The 25,012-nt window shown below is 44.9% G+C and overlaps 1 protein-coding gene across 2 annotated transcripts in view; it reads left to right on the forward strand.

The window, feature by feature from the left end:
* The window catches only part of USP21 (ubiquitin specific peptidase 21), a 508,323-nt gene that overhangs the window by 430,458 nt on the left and 52,853 nt on the right, over window positions 1–25,012 (forward strand). The window contains exons 11-13 of one of the 2 annotated variants that reach the window (XM_085637764.1): window positions 4,884–4,970; window positions 15,208–15,289; window positions 19,462–19,569. In XM_085637764.1, the coding sequence (XP_085493890.1) occupies window positions 4,884–4,970; window positions 15,208–15,289; window positions 19,462–19,569 (277 nt within the window). The remainder of the gene's footprint in view (window positions 1–4,883; window positions 4,971–15,207; window positions 15,290–19,461; window positions 19,570–25,012) is intronic. The other variant, XM_085637765.1, reaches the window with a different exon arrangement.

Below are 25,012 nucleotides of genomic sequence, written 5' to 3' on the forward strand. Positions count from 1 at the left end.
GCTCCGGGATAGTGTGACCTTCCCTTTGATGGCACTCTTTTGTTCCATGCCCCTGCAGATTCTGCCATTCAGAGGTTTCTTGCGTGACTTCGTCCTCCTCCTCCTCCTCCTCCTCCTCCTCCTCCTCCTCCTCCTCTTCCCACTCAGTGACCTGTAAGTCGGTCTGTGTTTTGGGAGGTGTTCTTCCGTTGTTTTCCTGGGGCCTTGTAGCGAGTATCCCCAGTTGTGTGTTCTGTGTGGTTGTTGTGCCTTCAGGTCCTTTTGTTAGGACTTTGGTGCTGTTGGTTCAGCCCTTTTTAAGTTTCGCCTGACCCAGCACATGCGCTGGTCTGGCGAGACTTATTGAGAGGGCTCCAAAAAGTGCTACCAGGCCAGCCTGGATCTACAGTGCATGTGCGCGGGTGCGCGCGCTGCGCTTTACCGCGATTACTTTCACTTTAGCGGCCGCTTTGCATAGCCAATAGGTCTCGCTTTTGGGACCTTATAAGTATTTAGTTATGCAACTGTTGCATGGCTAAACACTTATAAGGTCCCAAAGGCGAGACCTATTGGCTATGCCAATGCTTGTTTGACTTTTGGTTTTGGCTGTTGGTAAGCCGTGTAGGGCCTAAGATTAGGCCTTCTGTGTATTCTTTATTGGCTGATTGGCAAGCCATCTGCAGTTTTCTCCGCAGGTCTTTCTGTTTGACCTCTGCTGCGGAAACGTTTTCCTAAGAGGGTTCCCATGTTCTGGGACGTGACCTGCCCTATGTGGGGTAATGGTAGCTATTATTTAGCTTTCTCATGTGCTGGGGAGGAGTGGTCGTCCTTCGGGCTTCTGCTCTCCGTGGCGTCACGGTATGTCGCTGGTGCAATCTTCTTGCTGATGGTTTTGCAGTGGCTTGCGTTGCGCCCCGGTCCATAATTCTCCTGGATCGCTGTGTCGCTAGGCCATAGGTTTTAGGGAAAGTTATAATTAGTTGGACATTTCACTCGTACAAAACCAGAGAAATTTCCCCGTTATAGTTAGTTGAGCTAACTATAACTCGCGCCCCCGCAGTGCACTGCTGATGACTTCACATATTACATCATTCATGACATGGTCAGTGACATCATCCTAAGTGCATCCCGCGATTTAAAAAATAAAATAACAATTTTGGGAGCCTTGGGGGTCCTTGTGGTACCCCCTGAGCAGGCCCTTTTTGCGTTTTTTGCGGGTTTTTTTGTGCTTTCTTGTGCCTCGGTTCTACCGAGGCACAAGATGGCTGCCAACACTTCCTGATTCAGAGTGTTGGCAGCCAATTAGCATAAAGCTTGTGCTCGGGAGGATCCGCGGCCCTAGATATATCTATCTTTTTAGTTTTTAATATCTCAGGAACTACTGAACGGATTTACACCATTTAACCAAAAGGCACAAGTGTGAACCAAGGGCTACCTCTTTGCCAAATTTTGTGTAATTCCGTTCAGCAGTTCGGGCTGTAGCTGCGTCAACAGGTCCTATGGGAAATTGCATGGGGAAAATGCGTTTTGGGACCCCCCTTTTTTCTCAGCCCCCACTTGACGAATCACCACGAAACTTTCAGGATAGGAGCGGACCGGAGCTGGCCAAAAGTTTGGAACATTTCGCGAAGATTCGTCAACCGGCGCCAAAGTTATTCCCAATAGAATGTTGCGGATTTCCTATGGAAAATAGGTCCTAACTATAACTATCTACTGGCGACCGCCAGTAGATAATATAAATATATATATATATATATATATATATATATATATATATATATATATATATATATATATATATATATATATATATATATATATCTTTTCCCAACATACTCCGAAGCTTCTCAAGATGCACTCGACAGTGCGTCTGCCATTTGGCATCACGGTTCAGCCCGCCCCAGCCATCCAAGTTCGTTGTATTTGCTGACGTGTTTCTGTGGCCAACGTACCACTTCATCAGAGGCATTTGTCCTGTACGCATTGGAGCGCTCTTTAAACTGCATGCTGATTGGTTGAAAAACCCCTCATGGGTTCAAACGCGTATTTGATTTCTTCATACAACATGCTGGGATGTGTAGTCACATCGAGCTTTCATTAAACACCTATAGTAGGTTCTAATGCGTACAGATTTCAGAGAGGCAGTTAGAATCCTTGGTAGGATCTGGATGTGATGGGAGCAGGCACTTTTCATCAAGACGCACTGTGCTGGAAACCGAAGCAGGAAGGTTCCTCACCCTCAGCCTCTCATTCCTTCGGGATGGTGCATCTTGCACAGGACGGCACCCGTGTCATAATTTTATCCGACAAACGCCGAAGCTTCTCAAGATGCACTCGACTGTGCGTCTGCCATTCGGCATCACGGTTCAGCCCGCCCCAGCCATCCAAGTTTGTTGTATTGCCTGACGCGTTTGTGGCCAATGTACCACTTCATCAGAGGCATTTCTCCTGTACGCATTGGAGCGCTCTTTATACTGCATGCTGATTGGTTGAAAAACCCTCATGGGTTCAACCGCGTATTTGATTTCTTCATACAGCATGCTGGGATGTGTAGTCACATCGAGCTTTCATTAAACACCTATAGTAGGTTCCAATGCGTACAGATTTCAGAGAGTCAATTAGAATCCTTGGTAGGATCTGGATGTGATGGCAGCAGGCACTTTTCATCAAGACGCACTGTGCTGGAAACCGGAGCAGGAAGTTCCTCTCCCTCAGCCTCTCATTCCTTCGAGATGGTGCATCTGGCACGGGACGGCACCCATGTCATAATTTTATCCAACAAACGCCGAAGCTTCTCAAGATGCACTCGACAGTGCGTCTGCCTTCGGCATCACGGTTCAGCCTGCCCCAGCCATCCAAGTTCGTTGTATTGCCTGACGCATTTCTGTGGCCAACATACCACTTCATTAGAGACATTTACCCTGTACGCATTGGAGCGCTCTTTATACTGCATGCTGATTGGTTTATATTTATATTTGTCCTTGCTCGGGGAAGCACACACGCTGAGTATGCAATTCTTTCTTGGAGATTGTGACGAGATTAGCCGAACACATCCAGAGCTGTTCACATCACCTAACGCGTTTCGTGCACACGCCCTTGCTCACAGGTGTCTTTGGGGGGTGATTAAAAGCATTGCGCCGACATCTTCTTTAGTTCCCCACCTCAGTGGGCGTGCCGCAAATGCACGCACAAGTGCAAACGATCATGGTACTTGTGGTCTTACGACTTCTTTTCCCAAGTGGGTTCACCCCAAGTTCTTAAAATCAAATAAAGCCCAAGTGGGTTGATGAATATATTCCTGCACATCTCTGTCCTCCACGAAGGGCCCCACCGTCCAGAAAGGTGACTTCACTTCGGCGTCACCCTGGTCCGCTACCTTGCAGCGGCGCTACCCCACGGCTGGACCAGCCGTTAGGTATGAGAGGAAAAGGTTGCCCTTGCTCGGGGAAGCACACACGGTGAGTATTCAATTCTTTCTTGGAGGTTGGGACAAGATGAGCCGAACACATCCAGAGCGGTTCACATCACCTAACGTGTTTCGGTCACACGCCCTTGCTCACAGGTGTCTTTGGGGTGATTAAAAGCATTGCGCCAACATCTTCTTTAGTTCCCCGCCCCAGTGGGCATGCCGCAAGTGCAAAGGATCATGGTACTTGTGGTCTTACGACTTCTTTTCCCAAGTGGGTTCACTCCACGTTCTTAAAATCAAATAAAACCCAAGTGCGGCACGCCCACCTAGGGCGAGGAACTAAAGAAGATGTGTGCGCAATGCTTTTAGTCATCTCAAATCAGTGAATTAAAAGTGTCCTTTTCTAGTCATGTGCATGCGTGTTGATCTGATGCAGCAGCCTCGTCATAGCATCTGTTTAATAAAAATGTCAATATATTTTTAGTCATGCTGCACAGCAGTCCGGTGATGTACAGCATGACTAAAAAACATTGGCATAGCAATAGGTCTTATAGGCAAGACCTATTGCCTTTGTCAGTGCTTGCTTTTAAACTGTTTTGCACATAACACTGAGATTCAGGATGGTTACTTTAGTATTCAATCTCTTCCACATATCAGATTTCTTATTGTGAGTTGCTCTTCAGCACTTTTGTTTTTCAGTGCAAACCAGAAGAGCACTAAAAATGGAAGATTCACTTCAATATCTCAATGAGGTTGTGCTCTGGAATATCGTTATACCTTAATATCATAGGCAAAATAGAGCGGATTAAAATATTGAAAGATAAGTGCATATAGGGAAGTATAGATTGGCTATTCTTAACCCCACGTGTGCGTACCTTAAATATATATATATATATATATATATATATATATATATATATATATATATATATATCGTCAAAGTACATAGATGTGGAGTTAGGTGCAGAAAATGTATATGTGCTTCCCTGTGAATATTTTTGTCCTCAATATTTTGGCATAGTGTGACGTTATAACAATACTCCCTACTCTATACTCATGGCCCACACCCTCCCTCAATAAGCGTATACATAGAGTATCTTTGCTTGTTTTTAGTAATTTCTGAAAATCTGATTACCTTGCAGGTGGTTAAAATTCAAATGTGATTTGGTCGTAGAAGGGACAGAGGAGGGGGCAAGGAGAACACAGTGACAGGAGGAAATGCATTGTATTGAGATTCCACTTGTTCTGATATGGTTTGGTTGGTGAAGTAATTCTCTAGTGAGCTGTGATGCCATATGCACATTAAAGAGAACGTAAACTAAATTAAATTGCGATGAGTGGTATATTGAGGATAGAGATGTCAGCCCCGTTCCCTTATGTATACCTTTTGCGAATGATAATTCCGTTAATCTTGGGGGTTTGGTTTTCTGCTTCCCCCCTTTTCAATATCCCATGTTCTGGTACTTTCTCAAAGCTGATCCATTTTCTCTTACAGAAAGGTTTCACTAGTGGAAAAGTCACACTCTTAGACTGCTTCAGTCTCTTCACGAAGGAGGAAGAGTTAAATTCAGAAAATGCACCGGTAAGTTAAGGAATTTCTAAATCATAGCAAATATTTAAGTGTGTAGCAAGCAGAAGAACTCTTCCTCCATGGGACAATAATTAAATATGTATGAATTGAGAGTTCCATGTCTGACGGTGTTAAATTAGCCTAATTTATTGATGGTTTTTGAGGGATTGTGATTTCTTTCCTGAGTCACAGCTATCTATCAATCTATCTATCTATCTATCTGTCTGACTGTCTGTCTGTCTCTGTCTGTCTATCTATCTGATCTAGCTATAAGTCTATCTAGTGTTATTCATTCTGCCTCAATCGACTATTTTACTATTTTCAACGTTTCTTCCAGCTCTGTGCTAGTACTGTCATAAATTAGTGATGATAGTGGAAGAAAGGCATTAATGAGGAGGATCAATTAACAGCAGCAATAGCTACTTTTTATACATGTGTTTACTCAAAGGTCCACATTAGCAGTACATGCCTTCGCAGAGGACAGTAGATTAAAGGAATACCTTGCAGTAAATTCAAAAGTAGGCATGATTTGCACAATGAGATAGGTGACCACACCTCTGGTAAGGCAAGGGCAATTGAATACCAGCTTGTTATTTGAACCAAGTCGAGTGTCACGTTGTATGTAGGGTGGCGTCCTCTTGCACCAAGCAGAATCTGGCACCTCCGAGCAGAGAGCTGAAGAAAATGAAGGCACCGGGTGATGGAGTCTTTTTCAACTGGGGCCTGACCTTGCTTTCGAATACAGTTTGCTGGGAAGATACCGCCATGCCTTGTTTGACATGGCAGACATGGTGCTCCCCAACTTACCTGACCATCTTTAGGACCACTTGGCTGAGGTGGTTTAGAATTGTCAAAATGCTTCAAGGTAGGCCATCAGAGCAGAGCTTGATACAGCAGATTCTGTTGCCAGTGCTATGGTGGTCTTATGTGGCTCTAAGAAGTTATTTGTGGTTTTGATTACAAGGCTTCTCCGCATGCGTCAAATCACCCTTAATGTACATTTGGTTTTTATGGAGCAAAGCTTTTTGGAGACCAGGCGGTTTCCACTCTTATACGTTTCGAGGTGGGCAGGGAGACAGCCCCAAGAATTTCGGTCCCTGGCAAAGGATTAATGAATGTTTTGTTAATTTGGGGGAATTTACAGATTGTTCAGTTTGTGCCAGTGTCAGCCTTTGCAGCCTCCGGAGCAACAGAACCAGGTTTTCAGGCAGTATAGGGGCAGAGGCCAAGGCAGGGACGTCTGTCCCAGCAGACCTAATTCTTGTCCTCCTCTGCACCACCCAGAATTCCCTTTTAGTTTGTCCTTACAGGAGCATGTACAATCTTTGTGCGAATGGGCAACCTCCTTTTTACAAGCCTTGAAGCCTGAAACATCAGATCAGTGAAACATTTAGATTGTAAAAATGGGGGTATACCTCACCTTTCCAACAGGCCGCCTCTTCAGTCTCCCCTGCCTACAAGTCCTCTCCCAGATCTGAGGATTACTTTCCATCAATAGACCACCTTCAGATTTTACTGCAGAAAGGAGTGATGGAATTGATGGGAAGAAGAGTAAATTGGTAAGGGATGCAACTCTTAGTAATTCCTGGTTCCCAAGGAGGACTGCAGCATTCCTCCGATCCTAGACAGAGGTGATTTCTCCATTCAAGCCTAAAGGGCATTGTCCTCCTCTCCAATGGAAGCCATTATAGGCTGCCAAATGTATAATTTAAAATTGGCAGCTATTTTTCTTCCAGTGCTTTACTCCTGCCACCGTGCTGTGTTAATCTGTGGTATCTAGCCTAAGGGCAGAGACAATACTGCTCATTGGCATTTAGTAGACAGTAGGGATGAAGTGCACATGCTGGGTGGGACAGGTCTCTTACTGGGACCATCCTAACAAGCACACTTAACCCACACTGTGTTAAGGAGCCAGGGGGCAAACAGCACAGCCCCCTGTCCTCCTTTGAAATGTTGGGTTCACCTGCTCTATCCAATTCTTGGATTGCTCTCATGCTGTTCACCACTATAAACAGCATGAGAGCAATGCAAGAATTGGTTCTGGTTGTGTTAGGTTGGCCTATCCCACTGGTCCGAACTCAAAAAGCAGAGGGATTTAGAGAGCGTGGCCAACCACTGTGAGGCTTATTCTGAAGCCACACAGTGATTGGTCATATGTCTATCACTTGCGGGTGACACAATGCTCACAGCACCTGTGCACAATGGCATTGTGCATGAGTGGAAAAGAGAAGGATCGATTTACCACCTTGTATTCCCGGCTGCAGAACAAGTGGTTGCAAGACCAGCCTGAGAGACGGTCCGGGTCTTTTTTCCTGTCAGAGCAGTTGCAGAGATGTACTTTGGATTGGTACCTCATCTCATACTGGTAAAAAAAAAATACACTTAATCAGGGTTTCTGTTTTTCCTTGCTTCAGTGGACCTGGCTGGGTGTCTTCAGACACCCCTTAACACCCTATATGTACTTGCCATTGTTTTTTCCAACTCCAAGTTCAAATTCAGAGTAGAATATGTGTGCATAAATTTGAAGTTGCAATCATTTTTGTGCTGCACTTGCTTCCCCATATTGACTATACAATGTTTTGTTTTTTAATATAACGCTTTCTACAAGAGTGTTGTTTGTGAGTGCTTTGAGTAACATGTTATTAAGATATAGCACTTCTTTTTAACCTCTGGAATTGAAAATGCTGAATATTTGGATTTGTGGCCTGTAGGCTGCATACTTCTACAGCAGCTGCATTAACCACTATGCTGTCTCAATATCTGTATGGTGCCATTTATTCTGTTCTACTGGTCGGAACTCCGTTTATTTAATGATGATACTGATATATTAGTAATCAATAACTTCTCTTCCTTCTCCTCGTGGTGCATTTTTGGGTGTGAGTGTTTGATTGGCTCTGATGCTCCGTCCATCACCACCCCCTTTTGTACCGCTTTGTTCGCCATAAGTTGGCAGGGTATGCTCAGACGTGAGTCCCTTGCTCACTTTGCCACTGGATTCAAGCAAGCCTGGCTGAAGACGGCTGAAATGCCAGAAACCGGTCCTAGGAAGCTTGTTTCCGGTCCAGGGAAGGTATGGCTTGGCAGTTCGGGCTGGACTGTTCCCATGAGGCACAGGGTCAGACTGATTTGCATATGGCCATGTCTGAACTGGGGTGGCAGAGTGGGCTAAAGAACGGTGATAGATCAAACCCAGATCTGTTGACTGGGTGTGAGTTTTTGATTGGTTCTGATGCTCCGTCCATCACCACCCCCTTTTGTACCGCTTTGTTCGCCATAAGTTGGCAGGGTATGCTCAGACGTGAGTCCCTTGCTCACTTTGCCACCGGATTCAAGCAAGCCTGGCTGAAGACGGCTGAAATGCCAGAAACCGGTCCTAGGAAGCTTGTTTCCGGTCCAGTGAATGCATGGCTTGGCAGTTCGGGCTGGACTGTTCCCATGAGGCACAGGGTCAGACTGATTTGCATATGGCCATGTCTGAACTGGGGTGGCAGAGTGGGCTAAAGAACGGTGATAGATCAAACCCAGATCTGTTGACTGGGTGTGAGTGTTTGATTGGTTCTGATGCTCCGTCCATCACCACCCCCTTTTGTACCGCTTTGTTCGCCATAAGTTGGCAGGGTATGCTCAGACGTGAGTCCCTTGCTCACTTTGCCACCGGATTCAAGCAAGCCTGGCTGAAGACGGCTGAAATGCCAGAAACCGGTCCTAGGAAGCTTGTTTCCGGTCCAGGGAAGGCATGGCTTGGCAGTTCGGGCTGGACTGTTCCCATGAGGCACAGGGTCAGACTGATTTGCATATGGCCATGTCTGAACTGGGGTGGCAGAGTGGGCTAAAGAACGGTGATGGGTCAAACCCAGATCTGTTGACTGGGTGTGAGTGTTTGATTGGTTCTGATGCTCCGTCCATCACCACCCCCTTTTGTACCGCTTTCACTTTCAAGCAGCCCTGGACAATGGCAGCCGCTTCTTTGAAGTGAAATAGGTCTTGCATTTACAAGAGTTTGAGCTATTGCCATTGTAAATGACAATCGCTTAAACTATCGTAAATGCAAGATCTATTGTATTGCAAATGCCTGTTTATTTATGGCCTTCCTATCAATGTCATATTTCAAAGCCGTGCGTTCTTTTGTGTGTGAAGTGGGGTGGGGATGGAGTGAAGGTCAAAGTCACAGAGTGACACAAAGGAGGAACAGATAAAATAATGGGCTTTAACTGCTATTGTCAGAAGTGCTTGTGAGTGTGATTATTGAGAAAATTACAGTGGTCAGTTGCCTCAGTGGCAGTGGGCAGAGCTAGTGGCAAACTATTCTTGGCGGTGGGACCTAGCATTTAATATTTTTAAGAAGGAGAAGAAAAGATGAGCTAGGGAGGGGGGGGGTGGAGAAGGAAGTGAGAAGAAATTAAGAGGTGCAAGGAAAACAAGATGGGTAGAGAAGAGGGCGAACAAAGGAGGAATAAGGAGTAAAACTGAGGGGTGAAGGAGGATTATGAAGGAGAGATGAGTAAGAAATTAGAAATGTTATGGTTAGGAAAGGAGGAGAGGGAGCCAAGGAAAGGATTTTTGAGCAAAAAGCTGATGAGAGAGGGGGAAGAAAATGAGATGCAACCCACAAGGTTAGAAAAAATATTTTTGTTCATTAGGGGATAGAACTCTCCTTGAAGTTGTTGTGCTTGCTCTCTGCACTCACTCATTCCTTTCAGGATAGGGTGGCATAGCAGAATATGACAGAGCTGCCTTTGGTTCCAAGTGTAGTACAGGTCTGGCTGCATAGTGTGCTCCAGCATAATTAGTTTCACGTTTTGTGCTGTGGATTACACATGCCTCCAGTTCTGTACATCAGCATTATCCACCTTTGATGAATTTTATAGCAAGCATATTATAGAGTATAACTCTGGGTCATGGCACCTATCAGCCCGTATTGGACCATAAACAACAGTAAACACCCATGGTTGCATTTTGCATGTCTGCGGGTAGTAATCACTTTTCAGGTATAAGAGGTTTGCATGAGCACCATCCAGGTATTGATGGGATGCATCCCTTACTAGCAAACAAGTAAATGCCCATCATCTGAAAAGCCCCAGCCATTCTCCCCCCCCCCACCCCCCCCCCCCACCCAATCCCTTGTTCTGTCTGCTTCTACGACCCTCGCTGAGTCAGATGATTGATCTAAATATAGATGAGGCAATCATTCTGTTCTCCCCACGCCTCTCTTTCTCTCACATGTTTTGGTGTGTTCTCATGAGTCAGTAGGGGTGACAGTCAGCTCTGTAGCTGTCCAGCACTCTACCACTCGGGGGAACCTAGCCCCAGGCACCTAAGTGAGCACACCGTTTATCCCCTAATCAGTGATAGAACCTTCAGTCTCACCCCCACGCAATTCAGCCAATATCATTTCCCAAGCTTGCGCAGATTCTATTAGTCCATTTGGCAGCTATCTCCAGATTCCAATAGTCTGCAAAGTCCACAAAGATAATTAAAGAATTCCTTAGAAGTTTGTTCAAGATATTCCTACTAGTGCACCCTCCAGCTCATCCATGGAAGTTTAATAGTGTTCTTTGTCAATTAATGAAACCACCAATTGTAAGCCTGTCAACAAAGTTGAGATCAGATTTGTCACATGGAAGACTACTGTGCTGTATGCCTTTACATCAACTATGCAAGTGAGTGAAATGCATTCCTTCACAGTCAAACCTCCTTTTATACATTTCCGTAAAGATCATGTGGTGCTGCTCATCAACCCAAAATTCATACCGAAAGTACTTACTACTTTCATTTGAATCCGCAGGTTCTGCTTCCTGAAACGTACTGCAAAGACTGAACAATAGCTACATTACTTAAATTACTGCTAATGGGTAAAATTTTACATTTACAGTGCTAAGATCTTCTGCGAGTCCTACAAGATCGTTGTGACTTTTGGCCGCCCACAAAGAGTATCTGTTCTCAAAACATGAAAAAACAAGCAGGATTGCTGCAGCGATTGTACATTGTCACTCTACGGCTGACCGTCCCTTGCTTCCTACCGAGTCAAATCATTCTACCAAGGAAATAAATCGATCAATCAGAAAATATGTAGAGTTATTTTTCTCACCCGAGAGGCGCTGTCAGGTTCCAGTTGATTAGCCGAATAGCTAGGTCTTGAGGGACTGTTGTATGGATTCTGCTGGTTACGCAGGACTGTGTGTTAGGACGACAGGACGTCAGAATGTAGGGACTGAGTCTCTCTATGGTATCTGTGCCTGTCAGCCCAATTTCTGACTAGCTCAGAGTACCTCACCTGAGCCGGTACGTTTGCACCCACTTTGTGCACCGCCGGGGCATTTCAGAAGGGGCCCCTTCTGTAATACCGATAGCGCTGGCGCACAGAAAGCAATATCGCTATCTTCCGCTTGCATTCCCTCATTTGCATGGGGGCGAGCCCCATGCAAATGAGGGAATCCTTTTGCCCCTGCGCCCATGCTGTATTACAGACGCAGGCACAGAGGCAAATAAGTTCTCAGGCAGCTCACTGATATTGCGCCATCTAAAAGGTGGCACACTGTCAGTGCGCCCCCTGATTCCCAGCCCTCTGGAGACGTCGGACCCCCGAGACATCCTCTTGCAGGTGGGTGCAGTCACTGACTGCACCAGCCTGCAAGGGGTTCTCTAATCTACTTTAAAAAAGCAGACGGGTTGCCATCTGCACTGTGGCTGCTTCAAAGTCGCTCCATTTTTCCCAGGAATGCGCTGCCCCCAGGGCAGTTCCAGTTTGCGACTGCCCCCTTGGCAGGGCATTCCATGTAATAGGGCGCACTTTCCCTGTTTGCACCTGGTGCACCTGTTTTAAGGTGCGCCGGGCGCAAACAGGGGAAGTGTGCCGTTTACATAATAGGGCCCCTGAACTCCTAACCTTTCCAGATTAACTTCGGCAACCTCGAACATGACCCTCTAGTCCCTAAGGGAACTGTGGAAACAGATCCTCCCCTTTCGGTACTCACTTACTTACTCATGCATGCCCATAGTAAACATAAGAAAGACACAAGGGAAGTATACAGTACATGTATTGAAACTATCGTAGTCTATTATGAATCAAATGTGCTGCGATCATTAGGCAGATGCAGCTAAGCAAAGTAATTAGCATTACTAACAAACTGTATAGGACAAACATCTCAACCATAGCAATATATATATCTGTCTAGGTCTGCTCTTACTACATGAGCACAGGGATATATTTGCAATCTCTGAGATTGGCCTAAGACCTCATACCATATCATGAGTGTAAACCAAGTTTACTCAGGGCTGTATGTCGGGCACTGCTGTAGTTCCAGAACAGACGTCTCTGCCAGAACTCTCCTCTCTGGCTTCCAAGAGGACGGGGCACAGTTTATATGATAGAACGGTTGTGCTGGAGATGCAGCTGTGGGACTGTATTATGTCTAAACGTTAGGAACTGTTGCTGAACGAGCAACGACAACAGTACACTGTGGTATGTCTTCCCAGCAACCTTGTGCAAAAAATGTGTAGGCGAAATCACAATTACAGTTCCTGTAATAACCAACAGCATGTACAGGGTATTCTCAAAATAAAGTTGCAAAAACAAATGTGTTATATGTAGTTATGCAAAGAAGCGAGCAGAGGCAGCCTAAAATGTCTAAAACGCTAAACTAAGGGAGAACCAAAGTGGCACCAGAAGGGAAATCACTACAGGACTTTCAGAACTCTGAAAGATATGGGGAGGTTGTAGATGAAAGAGTAGCTAATTCCATGTCTTTGCTGCTAGGTAGAAGAAGGAACGACCTCCGCATCTGCTACATCGAATGCGGGGGGTGAGATTTGGAGGAAGGGTCGTGGGGCAGAAGTGTCTGGTGGACTGATGGAAGTTCAGGCGTTGGTTTAAGTAGGCATGTCCGTAGTTGTGTAGGACCTTGTATGCATGAGTCAGGATCTTGAACTGTCATTTTTTCTGCGCAGGGAGCCAGTGAAGTTCCCTGAGGTAGAGGTGATATGGGTTTACCTAGGGATATCCAGGACGAGTCTGGCTGCGGTGTTCTTTATGGTCTGTAGTCGTTGGATGAGGTATGCTGCGATCACTGCATAGAGAGAATCCAGTCGGCTGGAGATGAGTACCTGGGTGATGGTGCGTCTTGAGCTTTTGGGTAGCCACTTGAGTATCTTTCAAAGTATGCGGAGGATGGAGAATAGGAGGGGGAGATGGAGTTGACCGGAGTAGTCATGGTCAGCTTGCTGTCAAAAATGATGCCTAGGTTTTTAACATGGTCAGTCGGGGTAGGAGTAAGCCCGAATTGTAAGCGCCACCAGGATGCGAACTTTTGTTTCTGAAAAATCAGTACCTTTGTCTTGTTCAAGTTGAGCTTCAGGCAGTTGTCCTTCATACAGTTGGCGTTGTCTGTCATGCAGTTGTGGTAGTTGGTGTGGGTGGAATCTTCAGAAAGGGAGAGAGTGAGTACTGTGTCGTCGGTGTAGGATATGATGAGTTTGTGAGTTTTGGCGGTGCTGGCCAGAGGTGTCATATAAGTGTTGAAAAGGGTGGGGCTGAGCAAGGATCCTTGTGGTACGTTACTGATCCTTGGGTTCAGAGGGTAAGGTGGGAAGGCAGACTTTTGCGTTGTCCTCGGGGGGAGTGGTAGCCATTGCAGTCTTTTTTGCCGGAGTTCCTCTTTCAGGCATCTGTTGAGCTGCACCATGGAAGAGTCATCATACATTTACAAAATATTAGGCTCTTATGCAATTTCTACCAGAGAGTCAGCCATCGTTCAAGTGGTTTTGCATCATCTGTTCCCATAAGGATCACATGGATTGCATATGGATTATATATGAGAAACGTTTTTTCTATTCTGATTCAACCATGTGAATCTGGAAAGATCCAGTGCTGGAGAAGAAACAAGTAACTTACTTTGAACTGCACTTTTCTAACGTTGATATCTTTCATAGAATCGCCTACATCCCTCTCTCCTCCCCTTCAGAGGTTTTTTGCAGGTTGTTTCCTTTCACACAAGCACTGTAGAAATCTGAACTATGGAAACCTCTGGGGGTGTGGAGTTCAGTTTCCTTTCACCTCATTGGCTGCCCAGTGAGTATTTTGTAATGAGATGATGGACTACAAAAGTGGCATGGTTGTCTAATTCTATTTTAAGGAATTTATTTGTACTTCTATTGAAGTGTTACCATGAGACTCCTAGGTCAACGACTGGGAGTGATTCAAGCATGTGATCCTATAAAAGATGCCAACACTGAAGAACTGTAGTTCTAGGTAAGTAGCTTGTTTCTTATCACGTGCACAGATTTAATATACAAGTGCTGGTTTTGAAAGTTGTTGCAGCTGCCTATTAATTTTTTTTTTCTTTACTCTTAGTTTGTCTGTGTATCACTTTAAGGGCCTGGTATCTCCATTAAGCATTGGGATCATAGTGGCCACCATCTGGGTAAAAAGCGTGCCAATAATATCCTTCTATAGCTTAGCCTAGGTGACTGCTTGGCTTGATCCTACCAGTTTCAGCTTTGGTTCTGAAGGCCTTGCTATTTTGTTATTAGCTTCCATCTTCCATTTGATGTGTGTTAGTGCATATTGGACTACTTCATGTCTCTTGCTAACTTTTGAAATGGACCATGATAATATTATTGACTTTGACCGCATCACTCCTTGGTCTTCCATCAACCTTAAACACCTTACACCCTGGAAACAATTGTATGAAAGCTATTATTTATCCCAATATAGTTTGGTAGGTGTTGAAAAATGTGTTTATATTTTGTGGATTATCTGCAATACTATGACCATTTAAAACCCTAAGATTTTTATTGTGAAGGCACTATAAGAATTCGCCACCTAGTCTACTAACACAACAATGCCTGGGACATCAGAGGGGCTGAATTCCATATCCCAGCTTCCCTTTCGGTATGCTCATCTGTAAGGATTAGTTTGTTAAAATTGATCGCATTAGGACCAATTCAGTGTGTTCACCTTTGCTTATAATCTGATAAATCACTCATTCCTGCCTCCTAGGAGCCCCTTTTTTCGCACTTATTTTTTGGATTGACATTAACTTTAAGCATTAGGACGACTGTGCTTAGGGTTTTGCATAAATGAATGATCTGGGAATGTGAGTCTCGCCAATTGCCCCTGCTTATCTATTCTCAACTATGTATTTTGTTTGCTTTTGGGGTGCCATAGGTAGTTGCAAGATTCAGTTAATTTGCATATTTCCGTAAAAGGCAGGTTAAGGATAACACTTGCTTTTGTTTGCATTTCTTGGAGCAGGTCTGTGATCGGTGCAAGAAAAGGACGAACAGCACGAAGAAATTGACCATCCAACGATTTCCACGTATACTTGTCCTTCGTATCCTTCTGCATGAAAAATGTAATACCCAGAAATCACATTCTACATTTGTATATATTGTGACTACCAGACATTATTGCCTCCACACACTTTTGTGTCACAGGTGATTTACACAGCCCAGCTATAGAAGATTGAAGAAATCTTTTGAAATTCAGTGTTATTTCTGCCAAGTGTGTATTTTAATTCTTCATGAGTAATTTAGAACTTGGCTGGGGTAAATCACATAACTTGCCTGAATCCAAGCCAAGTTTGCTTTCTATTGTCTTTGTTCCTTATGGTCTGGTAGGAATAAAACCTGGAAGAGCGAGTAAACACCAGCTTCCATGTCCTGTCAACCAAAAGTGACAGTTGTATTATCTCTCGTAAAGCATGGGGGCATGACCAAGGTTTGCAATCAAGCAGCACTGGATCCATGGAGCTCTGTCTTGGGCGACACCATCTGCTGTGTTTTAACATTTTTCCTCTTTGTGTGAACTTTTATGGGCATTCCTGCTTGGTGCCCAAGCAGGAGGAAAATTAAGCCCAGGGTTGATGCGCAGCAACGTTAAGCACAGGAGTGACTGAGGTGCCCTAATGATGCAAGGAAACTTGCTCCGTGCTGTGAATGAAATGGTAAGCGACGGACTGGCATGACATGGACCTCCATAACACACAAATGGAGAGAAAAAGGGCACAGCTGGGCTCATGCCTGCCCTTACTCGTAGAATCACAACACAGAAAATGGTGTTACACCCTGTTTCTGCTTGAAACCACTTGTTTACAAGCACACGTGCCAATATTTTTATAGCTACCTACTATACTATAACATCCAAAGAGAGGGAAATTCCAAGAATTGGACAAGGTGAGCTCACTCATTTAATGTGACCTGCTTCATCATTTGCCACCTTGTCCCACCCTGCTTAGGTGGTACTACCAGGGCAGACAACCTCGGGGGGGTGGGGCCTAAGGGAGTTTTTTTTCTTCTGGATAAAGTACTTGGATCCAGTTTCCAAATTAGTAAAAAACCTTAGGATAAACCACAAAGTATCCTTTATTCAGGTGGTATCCTAGGCTTGAATAAAAACACCTAAAGGTATTATCAGGAGACATATACAGTTATTATGACCTATATGCATCACTGATTTGGTAACTCTATCATGCGAATATGTTTCTGCCTATAGTCTTTAGCCAAATGGTTTTATGCATTCTTCAGATTACCCCTTTTCACCAAGACCATGTTGAAATGCATATCTGAATGGAGGAATGAGCAGAATTCTGACATTATCTCCAAGACTCGCTTATGCAACTAAATAAATCATGATCCTGTCCCAAACACAAGACATGTGCCTCTTCCATCTTCATCAACAAAGTTGAAATCATTATATCCAATTTCACAAACACTAACTCTTTGAGTTACGGGGCGATCATTGACTGTCAGAGCTGTGTTCACTTCTTTAAAGTCATTCCAGCTCCTGAATGAAAATATGGTTCATTTTTAAGCACACCTAGTCCCTTACAGACACCTGTAACTTCAAGATGGTCAGCTTTGGCCTCCATTTGACAGCTTCACTCATAAGCATGCTCGTAAACTCTAGCCACTTGAACAACACCTCAGAAACCTAAAAACCTAATCATTTAATCTCCTGTCAAAAATCTTAATCCGATCCAGCTATACTCTGCAACTATCATTGAATTTCAGGCATCCTCTGCCAGGCTAAGGCTCTGGAAACTGTCAGTGTCTGATAACTTGCCTTATAACTCAAGGTTTTTGATGATATTTGCAATTATATTCCGACATTAACCCAGATGAGAGATGGGGACTGCTCCAACTGATACCAGAGTCTAACTGCCGGTATTTAAAGATCAAGGCTAAACATGGCAACTAAAATTCTTAGGCCTCTCAAAACATTTTACATCCGTGACCATACACTGCTCATCGGTCACCTTGATATGCATACCCAGCTTGGATGGATTGCTCTCAAATCATTCATCCATTTTCTGGATCACCTCGTGCTTCAGGTCAAGCTCAGGACCTTCTTTTCCAAAACAAATTCGGTCATTTGCATGGTGCCACAGGGTTTGCACTGTCCCCAACCATATTCATAATGTATGTGGCCCCCTAGGGCAAGCTCACTGTATCTTCCAACATTGGATTGTGTATTTAGACAGATGATACAAGAGTATTGAAACTACACAAAAGCTCTGGTCTTCAACAGTGAATCGGCTGCTGTTCAGCGATGTTCTAGGACTTCATGAACCAAATCCTTCAACATTTAAAAGTTTGAGTTCCTGTTTATGGGCCTAACCGCTCTAAGATTTTTCCCCATCTGGGGACCTCGCTTGGTACACCAGCTCGCCATTTGAGTGTGTGAAAGTTTGGGAGTCACTTTTAATGTCATCTTGTTTTCTCATTCCTCTAGTCAGCAACATAAGTATTTTTATCATTTAGTAACTATGCTGACCTTTTCACACTATATTTATCTGATATGTCTGGTGGAAAATCGAGACTGGATTACTGTAATGCTATCTACCAGCCAAAACCACCTGCATGGCTCAAATTCAATCTGACTCGCTCATCCAGAACAGGCACAGAACTGAGCACATCACCGAGCACTTCATACCCTTGTCGGGTTACTAATAAAATGGTCCACACAATTCAAAGTTATGTCCTTCATTCACAAGGCCTTGCAATACACCTAAACAATAACTTCCAAAGATACCAGCCAATGATATGGCAAATGTTGGCTTTCCTGAACACTTTTACAAACGAATTCACCAAATATTAGTGGCTTGGTGTGAGTTCCTCCAAGGTCAAGGCAATAACCCCTGGAATTCCCTTTCAGCACACCTCAGACCGGAACAGAATATCCTGTCATTTAAAAAAGGCCTGAAAATCCACTAGTCTTCCTGCTTTCATCCTTAACACATCTTGAGGATTCTGAATATGTCAATCTGTAGGACCAGCTCCTGGCTGCTTGTCGGTCACATTTTGCAGTCTATTACCTTCTTCTGGCCCCACCCCCTTTGCCTCTCCCTTAATTGCGCTTTGATATAACTGCAAAGTGGTATTAAGTGTTATAAAAAGCCACTGTTCCTGGTCATAAGTACATAATCTATACCGCAGTTCAATTTCTAAATGGTGTTGTCGTCAATTGCTCATTCTAGCGTGTTAGTATTAATCCTCTCCAAAACATTTGTGCTGTCCTTGCATACTTCTTTATAGGAAGAGGCAACTAAAATATTTAAAAGTATCTATTAAAGCTTTATAGATCACTTTGATAAGTGAGCATGTGTTTGCAGCATTCTCAGTCTGGAAACTCTCCCGTGCAACGTGATCTGCTATCCATGCTTTTTGAAATTGAGCTTTCTAAATAGTAGTTGCAGAGTGCCTCTTGATGGAAGCTGGGATCTCCTCCATATCCTGTAGGTTTCAGTGCGCTCATCTTTCAGCATGGTCTTACTCTCCGCTATGTTAGCGCTGTCTTTGTTTCTAGATAAAGGAAATCTGAAGTGTAAAGGCAGAAGGTGAGCTGGTGCAGCGTATGTGTTTATGCAATTCATATTCTCTCTCAGATTACAGGCACACTTTATGGTTATCTTCATTTATACGCTGATTAAGGATAGCAGTTTCATTTTTGGAGAGAACATTGAAGAGTGGATTGAGACAAACAGATGATTTGTCGACACCTGGTAACACACAGGAAGCATAGTTCCTAGGCTCATTAGTTATCATACCTCTTTAACCGATGAAGTTGCTTTTCCTGACTTTTTCCCTGCCATCAAAGCTTTTGCAAGTTGTTAATTTTTATTGAGCCTGCCGATCATGGCAATTTGTTAAAAGTAACTAACTATACCCTATATCTGCCTCCTGACGTCCTCAATGTGGAACCTTGAATTTCTCATAGTCTTCCTGGGCATGACATTACCTGGAACACAGTAAGATTGATGTTGGGGAAAGGAAGTTTAAGGCCACCTCTACAGCTTCATCTGAATGAGTGACTTGACTATATAACAGACTAGCATTGGTTAACATTGGTAGTTCTGCTTTTGTGAGTCCAATGCCAACTTTTTCCTACGAGTATAATTTTGCAATTTCAAATAGTAATAAAAGGTGAATTGCGCTTTTGCACAGTTGCTACTTTTTCATTAAATTGCTCAACAAACTTGTCCTTAACTACCCTGTTCTTTCTCAGACTTGAACCGGTTTTCCACAACCAGATACTCAATAAAGAAATGTTCTGTCTTTGTGGACTTTCCACTTCAGAGACTTAATCTTAAAGAGTTTGCAAGCGAAAAAGCTGGTAAGTGTGGTTCAAGTTGTCTCCTTTTCCTATGGTTTGCTTGTTCATTGAGTTTGATTCATAAAAGTAATTTTACAACAAAAAACTCTAAGTAGGCATAGTTTCATGACTGTTGTTCTGACGGAGTCATACTCACACTGCTTCGAAGCCATATGTAAAGAGGCAGCCCTCTCCAATGTCCTAAATTAAACCTTTTTTTCCATCCCTAATTGTCTACGGCTCTCAGACCTTCTCTCCTTTAGCTTTTCACTCCGTAGAAGCTTTAGAACAGCTGAGATTGTAAGTGGAGCAGTAGTGCACTTCAGGGATATAAATAAATGATGAGTTCTTGATGAGCCACTTTCCCTGTGAGTGTGAAAAAGCTCAGTTAAGTCTGGATTATAAGACTCATTGAAGATTTATGGCTCACAACAGGACAAAGTAAAATGACTCACTTGACTCTATTTGCCTTTTGCTGTAATTTGTCTCTGAAATAACCATCTTGGGGTATTACAGTTTCTGATAGATATATCTTACCATAGAGTCCTTATCTTTTTAATATATTCCTCAAGCACTTGTCTGGATCTGGAAAAACTTCACAGCAGTGCTCTGAAGGTGCCGCCATATTGCTCCGTATTTGATCTCCAAGGCCCTGGGTGTGATAGAGTGGAGCAGCATATAAGCTAGAGATCTATGTTCCCTCCAGTAGTTACAAGGTCAGTCCTTGCTGTGACTGCAGGAAGCAGATGCTATGATTCAAAGTTGTGTGACAGGTGTGTTGCTATACATCCAATGGTGATCCAGGATACAAAGCTCTGCTTTGCTGAACACAAGAGGTCATTGTAAAAGCACAAGTCCCGTTTACCCTCCAAATTTCATGCAAGGTCTTGGGCCTGGTTGCAAAGTCGGTTCTACAAGACGGTCCGCTTCCTGCTTTAAGTCCCTGGGTAAGTTAAAATCTAAGTTCAAATGCAAACATAAAAAGACAAAGCAGGACTCAACCCCAGCACTGCCACATTAGTTCTAAAGAGAAGACGAGAGGGTTTCAAGAGGAACATTCACCTGTTTACCACCCAGGCTTTAGAGCTGATTCTTCAGTTGGTCTTGGCGCCCCCTGAATTTTCTGAGTATTTGCTGACGCTGCAGCCAAACAGCCTTACAGGGAGGCCATGCTGCAAATGTATGGTGTTACACTGGCTCCCTCTGAAGCACCTTCAAGCCCCAAGGAGCCACAGGTGGCTTCAGTTGGATTTCCATTGTCGGTCTTTCCACAATGTCATATGCCCCTTGAATCCCAGACCCATACCGGTTCTGGTACAGTGATACCACACTGCCTCCGAGATCCGCTCTTGTTCCTGCCACAATGACCCTGACAGAGCTGAATGACAGCCATTTGCCAACATCCATATCCAATCTAAAACTTGCCTCGGCCCTGATGTCATGTTAAGAGATTAAAAACGTGCAACCAACCTGAAACCTCTATTGAGACGCACCTACCAACAGAGGATCCATTCTTTTGCCTTTGGCTCTCACCTTTTGAAGGATCCAGGTAAGGTCTCTCAGGATACTAATGATAAAGAGGATGATTCTCGGATCCCTCCTCATTACACTAGACCTACAAAATGCCAGTGGGTTGGACACTTCCTCTGAAACTGAGAATGTCTCACTACATGGACCACCAACGGATGAAAGTGCTTCATTTGCAGATGTGATGAGGAGGACAGCTGAGGTGCTAAAATTGCACATATATCCTCGCAGAGATTCTTTCGCCAGGGCCTGCAAACTTTGAGCCATTATTGCTTTTTAATGAGGCCCATACTGGCAATATAATGGGTACCTGGTCAAAACCCTGTTCTTGCCAACAACGTAGCAGGCCAATGGCTTGGTGACCTAGACTTGCACCTAGTTGCTCAATTTTTGACTACACACTCTTTACCTGAGAGCTTTATTGTGCAGGCTTCCACCAGCAAGGTTAACCCTAACGTGGGAATCCATTCTGCAAGTGAGTTTGGTCTTGAAGTCCTTAAATGCTGTACGCATGCTGGGCAGATACACACATGCTCTCAAGGACATAGCCAACAAGATCTTACCAGTGGTCCCAGAAGATCTCAAAGCCGCTTTGGCACAAATAATACGATAGACCAGTTGCAGCAAAGTTTGTGATACATGCTGGTGTGGATATTCTGGATTGAATTGGCATGGCTGTTAGTACCAGTGTGGTCTTGAAAAATCATACATTAGTGAGCTTTACTGGATTTTCAGGTGATTTACAGGCACCCTTAAAGGACATGCTCGTTGATGGAGCCATTGCACGATTCGTATGACTGTTGACAAAGCGAAGCAACCTCCCCATCAGTTTTGTAAATTCAGAGGTTGCTCCAAGGGGGTGGCCTACAGGCAGCAGCAGCCATCCAATCATGTGATGCAGACACCTCTTCAGTACTTTCTAATCAAGACTTCTAGCCTCAGATTACTCACCTTTTGAATACTTCAGAGACTTCCGACAGGACCCGGAAACCTTTCAGCATTACCGCACAGACTCGTCCCTCTTCAAAAGTGACATTAGGGTCATCTGAGCTCCCTTTTTGTCTCTCAGACATTTCACCTCAAAATTGTTCCTGTATGCAGGGGACGTCACCCCCCAAAACTGTACGTTTTTAGCCATGTAGAGACTGTTACAAGCAAATATCCAACTCCTCGACTACAAGACCTGCACCAACTGTGCGTTGATGAACCTGAAGGCCATCTACATTGCCATGTATGAGAAGGCTCCTCGTCGGGGCCGCTGCAAGTTGCAGTCTGTGTCCAAGGTTAGTTCACAGAGTCATCGCACCAAGTCATCATGTAAATCCAAAACGAAACACAAGAAATCGAAGCGGGACCCCGCTCCCTCGTGCCATTTACATTCGCCTGAGCACACATGTGAATGCTGCCACTCTTCTCGTTCTCGCTCCCGAAGTCAGCCAACTTCAAAGCCAATCCTGCAACTCATGCCATCACAACGCAAGTTTGCTGGACCGACTGCCAAGCTGCTTCAGATCAAAGAGTGCCATTCAGCTATGCTCCAGCTTTTCAGATCCTACAGACTCCCCCAGGCATGCCTCTGTGCTCCAGGCAGCCAAGAGGCCCTCCATGTGCAGTACCGCTGACTGGTACGCCCTCTGTGCCAGTTGGACCCTTTGCTACCATCTTGCCTCCAGCTCCACTCTTGACCCAGCTTCCAGGCATGCTGGAGCCAGGTACTTCGATGACAATGCTGACTCCATCGACACAGGAGGAGGACAACACTATTGTTCTCTCTGACATCAAGCTTGGCCCTCGGCTCTGTCAATGATAGCCGCTCCTCCAATGTCCTTTGGGGTTCGGTGGCACAGTGTGCCTGACTACCTTCGCCCTATCCTGGCTCAAACAATTCATGGTGGTCGTGATTCGGCCAAGTTCACAGTTAATTGTGTCTTTGACACCGATTACATTGGGCGAACTATTTGCACCAGTGTTGCCATTTGCCGCCAAGTGTGACTGTGATCAACTGGGTTTTCCAGCTACATCCAGTCCTCACTGATTGGCATGCCCTTTGACGGCACATGCCTTGTATGGGTACAAAGCTAATTCTGCTTTTGAGCAATTTAATGAGAGCAGGGCTACTGATTGCTCTTTGGGCCTCTCTGCCCCTCCTTGCCAACAGTTCCAGCCCTCGTTTCGCGGTTTTGGATGAGGGGCCCCCTTACCCCCAGCCTGTCCATCCCCAACAGAGGACTTCACAGTTGCGCCTTAGGTGACCAACGCCCACAAGTTCAAAGTTCACTTACTCCCCAGTCTGCCACTAACCTCCCACCCCTGCCAGCCCCACTTGCCAAACCTCTTTAGTGTGCCTTCAGCAGAGCACAGGCATTCTGTGGGTGGTAGAATCCAGCAGTTCTTTTTTGGTTGGCAGGCAAACACTTCAGACAGGTGGGTCTTGGAGATAGTGCGCAGGGGTTATGCTCCACCATTCCTTTCTTCACCACCTCACATACTGCGTTCCCTCAGCGACTGACCAAGGACCATCTCTCCATTTGCGGCAGGAAGTGCAATCCCCTTTGGGTAAAGGGGCTATTGAGAGGGTGCCGGCATCAGATGTAGGTTGTTATTCCTGCTACTTACTGGTGCGCAAGAAGAACAGCGGCCTTCGGCCTATTTTAGACCTGCGCTCTCTTAATGCCCTCCTCCTCCTGAAAGGAGAAGTTTAAGATGCACACCCTGGCCCAGACTGGAGACTGGATGGTGGTGTTGGACCTGCAGGCAAATCCACGCTACCTGCAGTTTGTGATGGGACAGGAGCACTTCCAGTTCCATGGGCTCCCCTTTGGTCTCACCAGTACCACTCGGGTGTTCATGAAAATGATGACTGTGGTGGCAGCTCATCTTTCTAGGGCTGGGGTACCAGTCTTCCCCTACCTCAATGACTAGTTGTTGAAGGTGGGTTCACCCAGGCAGTCATCAGCCACCTCCAGACTACAGTGAATCTCCTGTCATCTTTGAGGTTCACTATCAACATGCCAAAGTCATGCCTGACTCCTCCTCGGACACTCCCCTTCATCAGAGCCATTCCGGGCCCGGTTTCGTTTCGTGCTCTTCCCCCAAGAAAGAGTCTTGGACATTAAGGCTGTGATCCCCACCTTTCAACTTTGGTCCTAGATTTCAGTGCAGTCACTTCTGAGGCTGCTGGCACTGATGGCGTTTGGCTGGTCAAGCATTCTAGGTCAGATATGCGGTTCCGGCAGTGGGATCTAAAGTCCAAGTGGGCCCAAAATCAAGGAGACCTCTCTGACCACATTCAGGTTTCGGAGGAGACTGAAAAAGTTCTAATGTGGTGGTTGCTGGACCGCGATTGGGTCAGCAGCAGACCCTTCTTCCTTCCCCACCCAGAGTTGATAGTGGTGGTTGATGCATCGCTTCTGGACTGGGGCGACCATCTGGGAGAGGTGGAGAGAAGAGGCATCTGGGCTCTGGCAGAGTGCTGGTTCCACATCAACCTTCTGGAGCTGAGGGCCATCCGCTTGGCATTAAAAGTCTTCCTGCCATCCAGGAACAGGTGGTACAGGTGCTCACTGAAAACACAATTGCAGGGTGGTATTTTGATTATTGTTTGTGCTCTTACCCCCAATTTAAATCTCATTGTTGTGAATTTTTATTATAACATTTCTCCTCACGATACCAACTCAGCTTTGTCCCAGCTTGAACAGGAGCTTGATAATGTTTGTTGTTGCGAAGGGACCGAATTTCTTTTGGTGTGGAAGGTGACTTTAGTATTCGTTTATGCCATTTTCCACCTAAGGACATTTGCGGTAGTGTTGGTTTCAATAATGATGATCAAACCCATTTTTCCCATAATGGCTTTGGTGTATTATTGAATGAATTAATGTTAAAATTCAACCTTGGTTTTTCAAATGAGTTGTGTTCCGTTCTCCAAGCTGTACTCCAA

Source organism: Triturus cristatus, chromosome 12 (assembly GCF_964204655.1).
Source record: "Triturus cristatus chromosome 12, aTriCri1.1, whole genome shotgun sequence".
Taxonomy (NCBI): Eukaryota; Metazoa; Chordata; class Amphibia; order Caudata; family Salamandridae; genus Triturus; species Triturus cristatus.